Here is a 15885-nt window from a genome sequence, read left to right as displayed (position 1 = left end):
AAAAGGAAGCCCCATGGATAGGGCCCAGCTGCTGCCCTGCCCACCACCTCTGTGTCCATGTCCCTGCCCTATGCTGAACTTGATCACAAAAGGGCAGGCAGTTCTACTAGAAGATTTCTTTGCAATATAGGGATATTAGGCAACTAAAAGCTGAGCTGTCTGCACATGCATCTCCATAAAATGTTCTCCCCTTCCACCTCACCAGTTGCAGGACAGTGATAATAAAATACTTTAATACATTTTAAAATAACAAGATTTGTATCTTCTCTACTTGACTAGACAATGATCTGGTTTGTTGGCTGGTATGAATATAGAAAAACTTGGCTCCTTTATATTAATTGTGATGGAGTTATTATGAATTGCTAAAATGTCTGAATTGAAGATTATTTGAAAGGAAGCTTCTTTTAAATTTCTCAACTGAAGGAAGTAAATGGAACTACTAATAGGGCTTTATTCATAGGGAAATACTTCTTGATTAAATGGAATAAATAGGTAATACAGTACTTGTATTGATATCCAAAATTTGAGATATTTATAAATCTGTTAAACACAGCTCATGCTAATTTCTTCATTATGCTTTTATTCATAGATACTGCAAAGCTACATTTTAATTTAGGCCAATGAGATTATAATGACTAAGGATGTAGTTTTTAGCTGTGCCCAGTAGCACAGTAGACAAAAATTGCAAACCAAAAAGAAAACCTTCCTACTTATATATAATGAGTTATAATTCTGGTTTTCCAAAAGGGGCACCATGCTGTAATTACAACAGTTATAATAAACCAGTGTTTCTCTTGATCAGTGAATGTAACCCCAAACACTTGAACATTTTCCTTTGTTTAAACATAAAATGTGGTTTGCCTGATTATTTCCTTCTGTCAGAAGTACCATGCCAAAAAGATGTCATTGTTTTATGTTCTGCTTTTACTTGATGTTGTTCTCAGTTGAATTTTACCAGTAAAGATGGGAACATGATTAAAACCACGTGAAACAAATTTAAAATTCTAAGTAACACTACTATTTCAATTATAAGTTGAGAAAATGATTAAGTCAAAATACTTGCATGTTGATTTGCTTCAATTTATACAGAGAAGCATTTAACGTTGTTGATTTTTGTGTTTGTGTGTGGTTTTTTTTACAAAGAATTTTAAAAAAAGAAACTATGCATTACTTTTCCAATAGATAGTACTTTATAGTCCTGTGTAATCCATTTTCAGTGATTTGAAATAAAAGTGATTGAGATTTTTGCAGTTGAGATTTCTGTGGTTAGCATCACCTTTAAGATTTGGATAGGGAGCTAGCATGTGTGTGGTACCCTATATGTCACCTTCTCTGCCACTTGGTGGCCACAGTGGTATGGTATCTATCACACATGTTATTAAAGAATTTGGAACATGGTGTGCTAAAGTTACTTGTTCTGGGTCCCAGTTAGTATAAGAAAGAACTGGGATTCAAATCCAGTTGTGCCTCATTGCAAACATTCTCTTTCATTCCTCTCCCCCTTTACTGTCAATGGAAGAAGAAATGCAAGCACCCTCCGCCACCCTCCGAAGACAGGGACAACATATGTACAGCATCGCTAACCACCCAGAAATATTGCTTTCCAAGATAAACATGGAGTTCACCAATCCCATACCAGTTGAAACAAATCCCTTGGGGGTGGGGAATTGTGGAGAGATGGGTAACATATATTTTGAAAAAATCGTCCAGATTTTGCCCGACCTCCTTCCTTCTGGTTGAGAGCAGCTTCTGAATAGAACACCTAAATTGGCCTTTTTTGTTGTTTTTGTGGGCTTTTTTTGAGCTACCAGGGTCAGGGATTGAACCCTGGACCTCAATCGTGGAAAGCTGGTGCTTAACCACTGAGCCACAACAGCTCCCCTGAGTTTTTCCCTTGCCTGTTTGCTTGCTGTCTGTTTCCTTTTCTCTAGAAGACACTGGGGACACAGTCTGGGACCTCCCATATGGGAAGCAGGTGCTCAGTTACTTGAGCCACATATTTTCCCCTCAACTACTTTTTTGTTTTTTTTAAGGTTTACTTTATTTATTTATTGTCCCCCCTCATTGTTTGCAGTCACTGTCTGCTCTCTGTCCGTTTGCTGTGTGATCTCTGTGTCTGCTCGTCTTCTCTTTAGGAGGTATCAAACCAAATCTGGGTCCTCCCACATGGAAGAGAGGTGCTCAGTCACCTGAGCTGCTCAGCTTCCTGGTTTGTAGCGTCTCTCATTGTCTTTCCTTTTTATGTCTCCTTGGTTGCGTCATCTTGTTGTGTCAGTTGGTCTTCTCCAGGAGGCACTGGGAAACAATCCTAGGACCTCCCATGTGGTAGGCCGAAGCCTAATACCTTGAGCCACATCGACTTCCCTCAGCTCCTTTTAAAAAGAAAATGATTACACAGCCATTGGGGTAGAAAGGAAGAATGTTTCTCTTTTAAAAATAAAGATAATTATTCAACCAAAAAAGAAATATTCAGATTTGGGTTAAAATCATGGAGACTTTGGATTGTTTGAGAAGAGTCCACACATTTTCTTAAAGCATGTCTGAAAGGCATTTAACTTGGCACTTACTTTCAAAGTGACCTACCCACAAGTGCTTCTCATTCAGTCCCCCTTTGGGATACAATCATATTGTATTTAATAACAGTTCAAATAATTAGATAAGAAAATTTGATGATACTGGAATAATCTTATGAACAAAACACTTAAAATTATGTGACGAACTATCTCATTTCATTTTTGAGGGTAAACATGCTTTCCTCTTTCAATCAAAATTTTTATCCCTTCTTTTTTTAAAGCTCATAGATATTCTAGATTCTCACTAGTCATTGTTACTCCTTTGGAAAACTGCCTTTACAAGCATTATAATTCACTTAATTCACAAGTTTGGACATTTCTGTTTTATAGAGCACTTTCTTTTTATGGGCATTGATGTTCCCACATAATATAGCAGTACATGTTACAACTCAATATTGCATAGCAGTATCAAGTGAATTCAAAATAGAAATCACTTTCTTTGTGATAGCTGCTGTAGTGAACTGGTGGACTATAGCCCAATTTATAAAGGCAGAAAGAGCCGTTTATTGACATTTATGTTTGTTTTGTTGTGTTTCAAATACTTTCTCATGAGGATGGCTTTGAAATCAAGGTACTCAAAATACAGTTGAGAATTTATACTCTGAGGTTCATGTATTTTGCAATAGGCTAATTTTGAGATTTCTTTGGTTTCTGCAGGAATTTTAAGGTGTAGTAGAGATGATACCATCATTTACTTCGACATTTTAAAAATCTAGTGAAACATGAGGATTTGGAAAACATGTCTGAATTCTTAAACACAACCCTTTTTGCTGTACGCATGCTTCATTGCAAAGAATTTTAAGTATAATACTGTAATTGCAAAGCAGACTGTTTTAAAGATTTTCCTTCATGCTGTACTTGAGAAGGGTGAAACACATCTTCACTGTGTTGCAGAATGTCTTGTGTTGTTCTTTTAAACAGCATTAACATCTTGAATGTGCTCCTCTACTAAATTCTTTATTCTGGAAAGCACCTGAATATATGCTTTTCTTTTAAATGATTGGATATTCTGTTTCTCTTCTCATACCTTCTTTCCTTCTACTTTATAGTTCCTACCACAGCAGCCAGCACTCCCGATGCCGTTGACAAGTATCTTGAGACTCCTGGAGACGAGAATGAGCACGCCCATTTCCAGAAAGCCAAAGAGAGGCTCGAGGCCAAGCATCGCGAGAGAATGTCTCAGGTAAATGTCACTCTTCAGTCTTTCAGTTGTGGCTTGTCTCTGTATCTCCTCTCGTGGCTGATAAATGCCTGGGCATAAGAGTAAGGGTCTTTAATTTTATCTACATCTTTTAAGGTAAAGTATTAGTATATTAATTTTAAATGTTCCCTCTAACATAATCAATTGTGGAGTGGTTTTTGTTTTTGTTTTGTAACTTCCATATTCATGCCACCTAGGAAATTTTCAGGTTTAGTTTTGAAGTATGATTTTTTTAAGCACAAATTAAATTATGGATACAACATTCTCTATGCTGAAGAAAGATACTTGATTTTATTACCGTGTCTATACGTGGTACCTATAACCATCACATTTTAAATTAAAATCCATTCAAATGTTTTTTAATAAATACTAGATTTTTGTAACTTTGTGCCTGCCATTTCTTGTAAATTTAATTCACAGAACCTTAGAAACTTAAAATTAAACTGAATCATAATGATCATTTCATCCATAATGAAATAGAAGTTCAGAGAGTAGCATGCCCCATCTAACATGAAGCTATTAATATATATAAGAAGCACAGAGATGGCATTTGTTTGGAACCCAAGCCTTTTCTGCTCCTGTTACAGTGTTTCTTTCACTCTATTGTTACAGACCAGTCTACCTCTTATGCCTCCACTGCTATCATCTATTTCATTCAAGGCCTAGTTCCTATAAGTTTCAACAGCTTATCTTCTTATCTCATTAAAAATATCTGAGGTAACTTAAAAGATTTTATCCCAGAAAAGAGAATGCTTTCTACTAGAATCCAGTGGTCATAGAAAACTGATAATTCTGAGATCAACATTTACTGTCATAATCTATGGTGTAGAATTCTGGGCAGTGTTTGACTTTGAACTTTTCTTGCCACCTAAATCTCTACTTAGTAATTGTCAGTTTCTCTTTATGAATCAACCAAGTCCTTGAAGATAGATAAGTCCAGGTCATATTGATAGCTTTGTACACACAGTGGAAAATTATTTTATAGGAATATAAAGACCAGGTTCAGGGTCTACACCCTAGAATTTTAAATTTTAAAAGATACATTTTAAATTGATTTTGTTGTGGTCGATGCTTTTTTGTTGTTATTTTTTGTAAGGTGGGGCCCATAATCCCTCTAAGTTTGTAGCTTTCTGTTCAGTTGCTATGGTACAAATAGAATCTAGCAGATATAAATTAGCATCTGAACAATATATTTTTTTTATTACTTATGACTTACTATATCCTTAAGATGAAGTTTCTCAAAATGAAATTTTCCATTATTCTAAATTTCTTACATTTAAAATAAGCAACCATATTGTTACCTTCCAGCCCTTTCTTTTATCACCAAAAGTAAATAAATTTAGCTCTCCTGTTGGATTTGTCATTTTTTAATGGTAAATTGGGCCATGGTGGTAAAACATGGTCTTTTGAGATACAGGCTTTGGTTCAAGTCCTTCCTTATTATCTGTATGACTTTAAGCAGCTAAATTAGCTTAGTCCTTGAAAGGGGAATAGTGAGGCCGAATATCACAAGTGGTTGTGAGGAATCAGTTTAGTTAGACACAGTATGTAAAACATCCAATACTGGAGCCAGTAGGTAGCAGGTCATGTAATGTTATCTGTTAGTATCTCCCCGGTCAACACCATTAGGCCCGTGGAGTAAAGATGTGTGTTCATCTCGCATAAGTAGGCCTAATATCTTATTTGTGGGCAGTGGGCCTGGAGACAAAAGTAAAAAGCACAAAGTAGAATACTGTAAAAATGCTCTGAAAATCAGAACTTGATTTCATTTCTTTAATAATGTATGTTTTCATTAGCTAAGTGAATCTCCTTCAGTATTCCGTGGATCACCAGCTCAAAGCTCAAAGTCTAGGTTCTAAATGAATAGGATAAGATGGTAAGGATGTAAACGTAATGCAGGAAATTAGTTTTTCACATTTTGAGAAGACTTTTGACTTCTCTCTCAAATTGATTTTGAGATTCCTTGTAGAATTCATTGTAGAGCATTGCCTCAGTGGACATTCTGGGAATAGGAAAATGAAAGACTTTTATTTCAAGGCTTATTATCTCATCTATAAAGTAAAGGTTGTCTTCTCCATCCCCCTTCCCCACAGACACACCCTTCAGTAACCAAAAACAGCAAATTTTTCTGGGACAATATGTTTCTTTTCTTGCATGTTCTGTTTTTGCTCATGGCAGGAAGGCATTTGTTCCATTTTTGCTGTGAACATTGAGGTTATTTTTGATATGTTTTTCAACTGTAATAGATAAGTCCTTAGATCCTATATTCTTCATAATTTTTCTTAAAACAATTAAAAGCTAATTAAAAGCCCAAGCACACAACTTGGCATTATCTCATAGATGTCCTATATTTATAGTTTATTTATTCCAAGCCTCATTTTCTTTGTGATTGTGAAAGATATCAGAAAAACCAATTCTTGAGTGATAAACACCTACAAATAATAGGCTCTTATAGACCAGAAGTCAAGTTTTTCATCCTTTAGAATTCCACAAAGTATGCAAGGGTACATCTGGCAACAAATCAGTATTTTGGCTACTTGATCTTCCTGTTCTTTATTTTACCTGATTCAGGTAGGAGCTGTACTTAAACTACTTGGCAACTATAATACTAATCACTTGAAAAGAAAGGGACAGTCTAGGTGATAAGAATCTAATATCATTTTCTTCCAACAGCATATAGAGGTGCAGACTTTTCCTTTTTGCATTTAGATCATGAGTATATGTCACTTAGAGAAATGCTGCTTGAACATCAGGGTTGAGAGGAAAATAGCTTTATTTTTGCCACAAAACAGATTAGCCTGGTTACTAAAGATTACTTGCCAAGAATCTTTCTTTTGTTACACTCCAAAAATGATCACCTTTATTTTTTTGAAATTTCTGGTGAGCTTTAGAGTTATCCATTGTTGTTCATGCAAAAGGCCCTAACCAGATAACTCCACCAATTCTTGAAAGGGATGGAGCACATGATTTCTAGCAACAGATATCCCATTTATCTCCCCTCATTATTGTACTTCTTTCTGATACTGTATTTATTGCATGTGCACGTACACACAAAATCCTATATTTGCTCCCCCCACATACAGCTTCAAAAACATAACTGATCTTTTAACTTGCTTTCATAAAAGACAATTTTCAATTTAAAATGGGAAAATCCTGTTCAAAAAGTATATACCTATTTGCATGTAGTTGGCATTTGTTCACACCAATCAAAATTGATTTCAGCCATTTCTCGGGGGGAAAAAAATCTTTATTTCAAAGAGCCATATTCCTACTATAAATGTGAACATTTATGTTTAGTATCCTGTAATTATAGATTATTTATAACCTAATGTGCAGTCAAATATAGTTCAGATAGAATGTTTTTTATAAATCATTTAAAATGGCAAAAATAGGAGAGAGCTACAATAATTCAGCTCATTACATATATATCTGAAGGAAGAACTGATGATTTTTATCTCATGTTTTCTTATTTTATAGGTCATGAGAGAATGGGAAGAGGCAGAACGTCAAGCAAAGAACTTGCCTAAGGCTGATAAGAAGGCAGTTATCCAGGTAAACTGTGCTCCCACTCCCTTCCAAATAAAGAAATGCCAGGAACCTCTTTGTATTCAGTGTCTACTAGTTTACCAGAATTTAAGAGACCTTTATTGGTGATTATCCATATTAGGAATGACCTGGACTATTCCTAATCATTATATAGTAATTGTTTGATTTGCATAGGTCCTACCTTACATTTCTTCCCATTTAGCTCAAGTTATGATCCATTGCCATAAAACTCATGTTGTTACTTGCAGTCTACTTTTTATCAGTAATGTGAATATCTTTTCAGTTGTCATGGTTTTCTACCACTCCTCCTCCCTTGGCAAAAATGATATCTGACCTCAGATTATTCTCTGAAACCACTCTCAAAATTACTTTAAGTAAACCAAGAGATTATCTTGGTCATGTACTTAATGTTCTTTCAAGGAGAAAAGAAAACATTCTTTAAAATATGCAAGAGTGTATAAATTTAACCTGCATTACCATCAGTCAACATCAGCCTTCAGTGACCTATACAATATTGATTTCCAAAGACTATTAGGTTTTAGGAGGCGGGTGCAGGAAAGGGAGGTAATCCCTGAAACATACTGAAGTAGTCAAAATGTTGGAATGGTTGTATACTGTTTTTGGGATTGGTTCCATCACTTGAAGAAAATGGAGTATGACATCACTCTCAAAAGACTTGGATTTGTTGCCCCATCATTTGTTCAATTCCTGATTATCATGCCTGTGTTCTTCCAATGGCAGCATTTCCAAGAGAAAGTGGAATCTCTGGAACAGGAGGCAGCAAATGAGAGGCAGCAGTTGGTAGAGACACACATGGCCAGAGTAGAAGCCATGCTCAACGACCGCCGCAGACTGGCTCTGGAGAACTACATCACTGCTCTGCAGGCCGTGCCTCCTCGGGTAGGTCTTGCCAAGAGGCCTCTCTTCACAGCTTCCTTCAGGTTATAGAACACACAGTAGTGGGGAGGGGGATAGGGGCACTGGGGACTGAAGGCCATGAGGAGAAATGCTCGTTCAGTGTGGGTTACTCTCCAGCCCATCCATCTTGAGCTTGAAGTTCGCAGGGTAGCTGCCTCCATGGGTCTTCTCAGCACAGTGGAAACACATCTTTCCACAAAGAAGTCACATAGGCTTCCCAAGATGAATTGATGTTCTTGAGGTGCTGATGACGTGGCACATTAAAGCAGGGAACCTGCTTTAAGATGGAAGGACTTAAGTACCAATCCCAGCCTTCTTGTCATCTTAGTCACTTAACTCAGTTCTAGAGAAATTGAAGCTTTGCTGGGTTATAAGTATTTTTAGTGGCCCAGCAGGAAGAGAGTAGTCAGTGGCCATATTCCCTAGGAGAATCTCTAGTCAGTCATGAAAAGCAATGGGGAAGGTTACTTACGATGTTCTGCGATTGATGTCCAGAAAGGCTTGCAGATTGTGCAGGCCTTGATTTCCCCAGCGAGGCTCAGTGGGAGAGTTCACTTTGGATGTAAGGAACATTGTGAGAGGGAGTGTGAACAATATGCCTATTTTCTCCTGTTATTGAGTGAAGGGTATTGGAATCTGTCACTAGGGATTTGATGGGTTTGTCTATTTCTCTTTCCAGTAGGATCAGTTTTGCTCTTGTTTGTTTTGAAGCTTTGGTTTTATGTGCATAAATGTTTCAATGTCCACTTTGACCTTTTTTTCATGTAGTGACCTTCTTTATCCCTGATAAATAATTTTCTTCAGTCTACTTTGTATAATATTAAAAAGCTACTCCAGCTTTTTTTAAATTTAATGATAGCATAATATATTTTTCCATCCTTTCATTTGACCTATTTGTCTTTATATTTGAAATGCATTCCTTATAGACAGCATATAGTTGGGTCTTGCTTTTTTGATCCAGTCCCAAAATTGCTGCTTTTAATTGGGGAGACCATGTATATATCATGTGTTTATTGATACGGTGATGTCTCTGTCTATCCTAACTATTATTTTCTGTTTGTTCCATCCGTTCTTGTTTTTTTAACTTAAAAAAATTTCCTAGCCCTCCCCCTCTCACATTTTTCTATATTAATAACACCTTTAATTAGTATGGTACATTTATTACAATTGATGAACATATATTGAAGTATTGCTACTAACCATGGTCTATAGTTAACATTATGGTTTATACTTTGAACCACATAATTTTATAGGTTTTCACAAAATGTATAATAGCCTGTATCTGTCATTGCAATATCATGCAGAATAATTCCAGTGCCCCCAAATGCTCCATGTTCCACCTGTTCTTCCCCTCAGAACCTCTGGTAACCACTGTCTTATATCAATGTTTCTTCCATTACTATAATAATAATAAGCCTACTTTGGTCCTAGGTTACATTCTCCCCTTATGTTTATTCATTCATCAATCTTGATGATTTTGGGATTTTGATGCCCACTCTGCTTCAGATTAAGAAGGGTTTTAGATCTTATGGGGCAGATTTAGAAGGAACTGTCATGCTTGCAGTTGTAGATACTGTCTCTTTTTTGGGATGGGCATTGTCCATCACCATCCTTTTGATAGCTGTCCTGGGCAGGTCCAGTGAACTGGAGAGTAGGTGTGGGCTGCAACTCTGCTGAGATTCAGGTCTCAACTAGCATATGAACAGCCTGAAGATCTGAGTGTTTGGGAAATATAGTATATAGTTAGCCTATAGTGCTAATTATAGGTTCAAATAAAAGGGGTAGAATTATCATGTGTAGGGAAATTATAAATGAGCCTAACTCTATCCTTTATTCAGTTTCTCCTTTTTTGACTTGTTAGCTTTAAATCTATTGTGTTACTTTAGTGGTTGTTCTAGGCTTTATAGAATACACCTTTGATTGACCACTGTGAATCTCTGTTACCATTTTAAATAATATTTTGCTGCTTCACATATAGTATTAGAACCTTACAGTAAAAAGAACCTTAAATTTCCCTTCCCCTGATCTTTGAACTTTTCCATACTAAGTTGCTGTTGGTGTTTGGTGTTTTTTTTTTCCCATTCAAGTCCATTATCTTTAAAGAGATTTAAATAATAAGAAAGTAATAATATATTTGCCTCTGTATTTACCTTTCTTTTTGGTGCTTTTCATTCCTTTGTGTAGATCCATGTGTCCATCTGGTATCATTTTCCTTCTGCCTGAGATACTTTTCTTAACATTTCTTGTAGTGCAGGTAGGCTGACAGTGAATCACTTCAGCTTTTGTATGTGTGAAAATGTTTTTATTTTACCTTGGTTTTGGAGATACTTTTAGCTAATATGGAATTTTAGGTTGACAGGTTTTTTTCATCTAATACTTAAAAAGATGATGCTCTGCACAGCTCTGGGCTCTCTCTGTGCATTACTCACTTCTCAAATACTCTGTCCTTGAACTCTACCCATCTTAGTCTCCTCAGACTCTCACTCCATGTCCTTAACTCAGGGAGCTGACCAGGCTCCACCTGGGTTCCCGCTCCTTCAGCTGCGACCTGGAAACTCTCTCAAAGCAGTAAGCTTGGGTGATCGTAGCAATCACCTCATTTGTTTCCTGTCTCTCAAGCCTCACTGTCCTTAACTGCCTGATTTCCAGTGTCTTGCAAAAACATTGTTCCATACATTTGATCCAGTTTGGGGTTGTTTCAGGTGGAGGGTAAATCCAGTCCCTGTTAGTTAGTCCATTTTGCCTAGAAGCAGAAGTCTCTGCATGCATTATGCAACCAAATCAGAAAGCCATCCACTGACACTGATTCTCCTCACCTTTTTTATTTTTCTTTCTATGCTAAGGTTATAGTGCTGAAAACTGTGAGAAATCCAAAAAGAGCTCCTGGCACCCTTCCAGATAGCTTGGAAGTATTAACCGTTTTTCACTGACTACTTCCCCGAAACCTTGGGAGATTGTCTGGTCCTGAGAGAGAGAACGGACGGCCACTGCAGTGCCCTCTCGCTAGCCCACACTGCCTCGTTGAACAAAGATCTTTTGGAAAAGATAATGCACATTAGCATTTTCATTTGCTATTTGGAAAAAAGCTCAGTCCTAGCTTTTTTACTGCTCAGTAAAATTCTGGTGATGTCCCTTTGCATGTGAAAAATTCCTGGGTTCCTTTCTTTTTCTCGAGAACCTATCTATGGAGGTGGAGCCAGTGGGATCATTTGCCAGAGCTGTGCAGGGAGATGGGTGTTGCTGAGACCAGAATCTTAATAACTGACATTTAGAGCAGTGTTCCAACTGAAAGTCTAATCTCTGAAGTAGGATCTTTGCTAGTCCTTGATAGAGCTAAAAATAAGATGTGGATTGAATGGAGTCTTTACCAAAGTCACATTTAAAAACTTGCAGTGTAGCCTCATCAGCCCTCCCGGGAAAGACTGTGGCAAGGAAGTGTTTGCTAAGGCTTCGTGTTTCATCAAAGGGGATAATTTTAGATTACTCATAATGCCAGTGGTAGTGGGCCTGTTGATCACTTCATATGGAATTAGACAACATGTTTACTGGAGATATAAAAAACTGAATCGGGAAGATCATCTTACTGTCAAAAAAACCCCCAGATTGTTATTGATTGAAGCAAGTATTCCTATGGAATTCTTACCTCAGAAATTCATAGAACTTTCACATCTAATATAATATGGTGTCACTAATCACAGGTCTGCAGTCTTTAGGTGTTAACTTGTTATTTTTGTTGGGTTACCTTCTTCATCCAAATATATTATTCAAATTTTAACCAATGATTTGACATAGCACTTAACTCTGTAGTTTGAAAAATACCTGAAAATTCTTCATACCTTCTGGAATATTTTTATATTGCTTACGCACCCAAATTAATTATATATTTATTTTTAGGGGGGTACTGGGACCTCATACATGGGAGGCAGACACTCAACCACTGAGCTACACCCACTCCTATACATTGCTTTTAAAATATAGAAATCAAGACCTATTGTCTGTGAAAGGTCATTATTTTTCATTGTAGCCATCAATATTTCTGAGATCTCCTTCAGACTTAATACAGTACCTGGAAAATATAAAATAATTGGTAAATATTAATTGAGTATACCTACATTAATGAAAACATTTTAAATTTATGGATTGTATCAATGTTACTGCTATCAGGATAATTATTTCTCTAATCCTGACAACATTCTACCCAGACATTGTAAACTTGGGATACTGAAGCAACATGGATTGTTTTCACTTGGTATCTTTGAAAGTCAGGTGTAATCATGCTTTTACACTCAAACTCGGAAGACTTTATAAGATTATATTTTGGTGTAGGAAGAATTCCTTGCTCTACTATTAATTTCATTTCATAAGTCCCCATGTTTGCACTTTTTATTTCTGGAATTTTTTGCACATGCATATAGCCTGAAACTGTGAATGGCCAGCCTCAAAGTCTGTTGTATTGACTCACATTTAGAATCCCATATAGATATATATGTTTAAAAATTTTATTTTTTTTTTATTTTATTTTTTATTTATCTCTCCCAATCCTTACCCACCCCACCCCCAGTTGTCTACTCTCTGTGTCCATTCACGGTGTGTTCTTCTGTGACTGCTACCATCCTTATCAGCGGCACCAGGAATCCGTGTTTCTTTTTGTTGCATCATCTTGTTGTGTCAGCTCTCCATGTGCACAGCACCATTCCTGGGCAGGCTGCACTTTCTTTCGCGCTGGACGGCTCTCCTTACAGGGCACACTCCTTGTGTGTGGGGCTCCTCTATGCAGGGGACACCCCTGCATGTCATGGCTCTCCTTGCTCATCAGCACTGCGCATGGGCCAGCTCCACACGGGTCAAGAAGGTCCTGGGTTTGAACCGTGGACCACCCATGTGGTAGGTGGATGCTCTATCCATTGAGCCAAGTCTGCTTCCCAGTTAGTCACTTTTAAGGAATTTAGAAAATTGAGAATTCCACCCTCCATTTCATTCCTCTTCAAAACTGCATCACTGATGGTTAATTTCCATCACCCTTAGAGTCCTTGTAGATACCAAACTTAAGGACTACCAGCATCAGGCTGTCTTCATTTATTTGCCAGCACTGTACAACTGTGTGCTTTCCTATTTTTGACTTTTTCAGAGCTCATATTCAAATTGCTCATGTCTTCATGGAATATAAGCACAATCCTTCCTGAGTCTTTCCTCTTGTAATTGGAAGGATTCTACTTTTCCTTCACAGATGGAGAGAAGCGGATGAGGTTGCTGACTGTTCAGCAGTCTCTGTATTCTGAAAAGAAACTAGGCTCAATGTGGGTAGGAGCCTATACTATTAAATCAAAGCCTGAATAGGGATTTCTTTCCATTACAGAACTGTTTGGAAAACCTTAGAAGTCCCTAGTAATAATTAAAATATTTTTTAAAGCTGAGGAATAACATATTTTTGTACATCTGAAGTATTTGATGTTTTACAGTTACTTAGTTTAAGTTTTCCATTAGATGGACTCATAATTACTTACCCTGACTTTTTTATTATTATTTTTTTTTTTAGTTTTTAACTGGCACAAGCTTCAGTGTAAATGTCTTCAAGTGTTCGAATCCTTCCTCCTCCCCATCATCTGCAATTTTTTTCCACATTTTAAATACATTTAAAATGAGATAGACCTTAGATTTTCTAAAACTATGTTTTTTTTTTAAATACTTTGTGTCTGGTTTATTTCACTTAGCATAATATTTTGTTTTTTTCTGGGATGTTCACATCTTGTAACATTAACCTGTATTTATTGGGTTTCAAAGAAAAACAGTTTTACAATATATGCAGTTATACCCATATTCGTATTTCATATGAGGTTTCACTATGCTATACAGTCCCATATTACATTTTTTAGCTTTCCTTCTAGTAATGTACATGACCTTAGACTTTCTCTCTCAACCACTGTCGTACCCATCTAACTGCTATTTACAAACACTAAATGTGCTTTCACCTTTTCTATTCATTTCCAAAGATTAACAAACAATCTTTTTGCCAATTCTGCATAGATTAACCCCCAGCTTTCCGTTCTCTAACCTCATCCTATTTTCTGGTGACCTGTATTCTAATTATTAACTTCTTGAGTTTATACAGTAAGTCACAATATGACTTTGACTTTTGAGCATTTTCTAAATGGAAGTGAGAGTTGGGAAATATCTGTCTGTCCTGTCCATGTGCCAGTAGTAGGGTGGTTTTGTTTTGTTCCGTTTTTTTATTCAGTGTCTCACAATTGCAGCCAGCCTATCCACACTAAAATTTATTTCATGCTGGGATCTGCTGCTTCATGCTCAGGCTTTCAGTATTTAATTGGGCAAAAAAAATTTTTTATCTGGTTATAGAAACTGGTGCTATAGAAAGCAGCAGTACTCTTTCCTTTCTCGTTTCTAAAGGTTTTGCCAATCAAGTGTTTCCTTTTACTGAGATCTCTTGAAAATTTCTTCACAGAATTCTTCAGTATAACGTTCATATAATGATCTTTAAGTCTTTTAATTAAGGAACACAACTTTGTCACTAAGTTGAGATTTTCCTTAAAGCTATGTGTCAAATTTCAGCAGGAGAGCAGTAAATGTTCAATAAGAGAAGAGTGGTCATTGGGGAGAAAGAAAGGGCAGCAGTTAATAGGTATTTGGTGATGGACAGCCTGATAGCATGAGAAGGAGGTGCCAGTTAAACTGATCTTTGACCAGCATGCGGTGTTGAATCAGTGGTGGCATTAGTATAATTATAAGTGTTCTAAACCACAAAAAACTCGAGCTTCTTAACTTGGCTATTTAGATTTAATGTAATATTGCTAACTGCCCTTCTCCCTACAGTCATTCCTTCCTTTTCTACTAATCACTTTTTGTTGCAGATGAAATATAGAGCAATTATAGAATATGTGTAGATATCATATATCACCAAGGTAATACATTACATTTATACCTTAATGCAATAGATAATAAGTTAAAAATCATAATCTTAATATGTGGAGGTACTGGGAGAGAGAGATGATTAAAGCATTCTACTCTCAAGTTTTGAATATAACCAAAATTTTGGAAGGCTGATTGAAATGCTCCTAAACGTTAAAAGACTGCCAGTTGAAAAACACGTCTTTTAGAAATGTAAAAAGTTACCCTATACCTTATTTAGTTTGTTAGTTATCATTCATTTATATTTACTTGAGATTTGTATAAACTGCTTGGCACAAAGGGACTCATTATCTTAAGTTCTTAAAGATACACTCATTAACCAACACTGGATTGAAAGAAAAATGGGAGAATTAGCATTTATTGAACAAAATCCTTTTTATAAACTATGCTGAGTAATTTATGTACAATTTCGGTCAAGCCTCCTTCTATTATCTCCTTATCTTGCTTTGAATCTTTACCAAACTCAATGGACAGATTGTGCTAAAACCAGTGGGAACTGTCTAATCAGACACTGGTGTTTTCTGTTTTTAATTGGATTCAGTTAAATACTAAATGAAGGGAGTATTATAGTGAAGGCGTTAGCAAGAAAGCTGACCTGTGCCTCAACCATATTCATCACCCAGATTCCGTTCACTGCAGAGCCCCACTCAGTCACTGCCTTCCGACTTGGATGTATCAAAACCTATAGAGTCTTGGGAAGCTGTATTTTGTTCCAGGAAAGGT

General features: G+C 36.6%; 1 protein-coding gene across 16 annotated transcripts in view; it reads left to right on the top strand.

The window, feature by feature from the left end:
- APP (amyloid beta precursor protein) overlaps positions 1-15885 on the top strand; it is a 254693-nt gene that overhangs the window by 175991 nt on the left and 62817 nt on the right. For all 16 annotated transcript variants that reach the window (XM_058296133.2, XM_058296135.2, XM_058296132.2 and 13 more), the window contains 3 exons: positions 3623-3756; positions 7252-7326; positions 8062-8220. In XM_058296133.2, the coding sequence (XP_058152116.1) occupies positions 3623-3756; positions 7252-7326; positions 8062-8220 (368 nt within the window). The remainder of the gene's footprint in view (positions 1-3622; positions 3757-7251; positions 7327-8061; positions 8221-15885) is intronic.

Source organism: Dasypus novemcinctus, chromosome 4, assembly GCF_030445035.2.
Source record: "Dasypus novemcinctus isolate mDasNov1 chromosome 4, mDasNov1.1.hap2, whole genome shotgun sequence".
NCBI lineage: Eukaryota > Metazoa > Chordata > Mammalia > Cingulata > Dasypodidae > Dasypus > Dasypus novemcinctus.
This window is presented reverse-complemented; position numbering and strand designations above follow the sequence as displayed.